At 38.0% G+C, this 1,470-nt stretch overlaps 1 protein-coding gene across 3 annotated transcripts in view; it reads right to left on the minus strand.

Moving 5' to 3' along the window:
* Positions 1-1,470, minus strand: part of IFT27 (intraflagellar transport 27) — a 7,189-nt gene that overhangs the window by 5,308 nt on the left and 411 nt on the right. For all 3 annotated transcript variants that reach the window (XR_001863200.1, XM_017737945.1, XM_008636410.2), the window contains exon 2: positions 596-655. Coding sequence is in view for 2 of the 3 variants with exons in the window: in XM_017737945.1 (XP_017593434.1) it covers positions 596-655 (60 nt within the window). In the remaining variant the exon portion in view is untranslated. The remainder of the gene's footprint in view (positions 1-595; positions 656-1,470) is intronic.

The raw sequence follows: 1,470 nt of genomic DNA on the forward strand, positions 1-1,470 counted from the left end.
AGGGAAAGGTTTTGAAAGTAAATACTGCAACTTGTAACTCCAACTTTTTATTTAGTACAGCAGTGCCACGTCCCTAAGGGACAAATTCCCTGCACTGATAGTATGAGAAAATAAATAGCTATTTTTCAAGTATAACCAATAAAAGAGTTACTTCCAAGGCCCCAAGTCCGGTTTCCATCCCTACTGGAAACAGAATATGTGGAGTGGGACAGTAACCTCTACTATTTATACAAAATTATACACATTCCATTAATGGGAGTATAGGGCATTAAGGAAAAATAATAGATAAGCTTCAGCTTTTGTAGTTCCAAGAATCATGAACTAAACCTGAGTGCCCTAAAGGACAGAGCAGAATCTCAACAAAGCTGGCTATAACTTTGGTTTAAAATGCTGTGTTGGATACAAGTATAGAAAAATTACATTTTTAAGACTAAACTAACCCTGGAGTATCAGCAATTATACATGATCAGCCTCATTTCCCCAATGCAACTTAATTGCCCTATGAACATGCATAGTGATCTTCCACCAGAATGAGACTCATGTGGGGCTTGAGCTTTGAATGTCTCTGACCCAATTTATGTCACAGAAAACTCACCACACTATCACTTGTCTCTGGAACTGATACGGCCTTCACCAACAGTTCTATGCCCATTGTCTGTCAAGAAGAATCAGGAAAATGAGGATCAGGAGAGTTTTTAAGAGCCTGTCCAACTGCATACCAACTGTGCATTGGATTGAGGCAATTCTTGTGAATCATTACAATTCCATCAAACACAAGACTGCTAGAAACTCAGCAATACTCCTCCTAGCTCTGGTAACCTAATCTCACCAATATGTCAAGGACTCATAGATTTGCTCAGTTGGGGGAAAAAGGAGGAGAACCAAAGAGATTTGCTTATATACAGCTCAGAGTATTAGCTGAAGTCTGCAGGTCTACGTTCACTCTCACACTGCTGCTCTAACGCATGCCTTAGAACGTTTTGCACTAACCATGTGATGAGTTAACATATGGGACTGAGATTATTTGTGCTTCTTCCACCTTTTATCTCATTCTGCTTTGTAGCTCATTTGTTTGTTCTATTTCTATCCTTAAATTCTGGTTTTCATCTTTATTTCAATGAATAAACAGATTTTAGGGTTTTTTTTCTCCACGCTCATATTTTCCTTTTTTTACTTTACTTATATTTACTTTTATTTTTATCCTGCTTCTGATTAGTCATCACCATTGATTCTTACACTGAAAGACTGCAAACTGTATCCTCTTCATCTGGGAACACTTTCTGTAGATTATAATTATCTTGGGGCTATGCAGCACATCTTGGTGTTTGCACAGTGATAAGCACACTGTCCACATGCACATTTAATAGCTGGAATTAAAAGCTTTCTCCTTCAGCAATGCTTTTTCATAGAGTACTCCCTAAAGGGGGAAGCTCTCTAACACTACAAAACCTTATGAAAACATTTGTTCAG

This window comes from Corvus brachyrhynchos, unplaced genomic scaffold (genome assembly GCF_000691975.1).
Source record: "Corvus brachyrhynchos isolate BGI_N302 unplaced genomic scaffold, ASM69197v1 scaffold56, whole genome shotgun sequence".
Classification (NCBI taxonomy): domain Eukaryota; kingdom Metazoa; phylum Chordata; class Aves; order Passeriformes; family Corvidae; genus Corvus; species Corvus brachyrhynchos.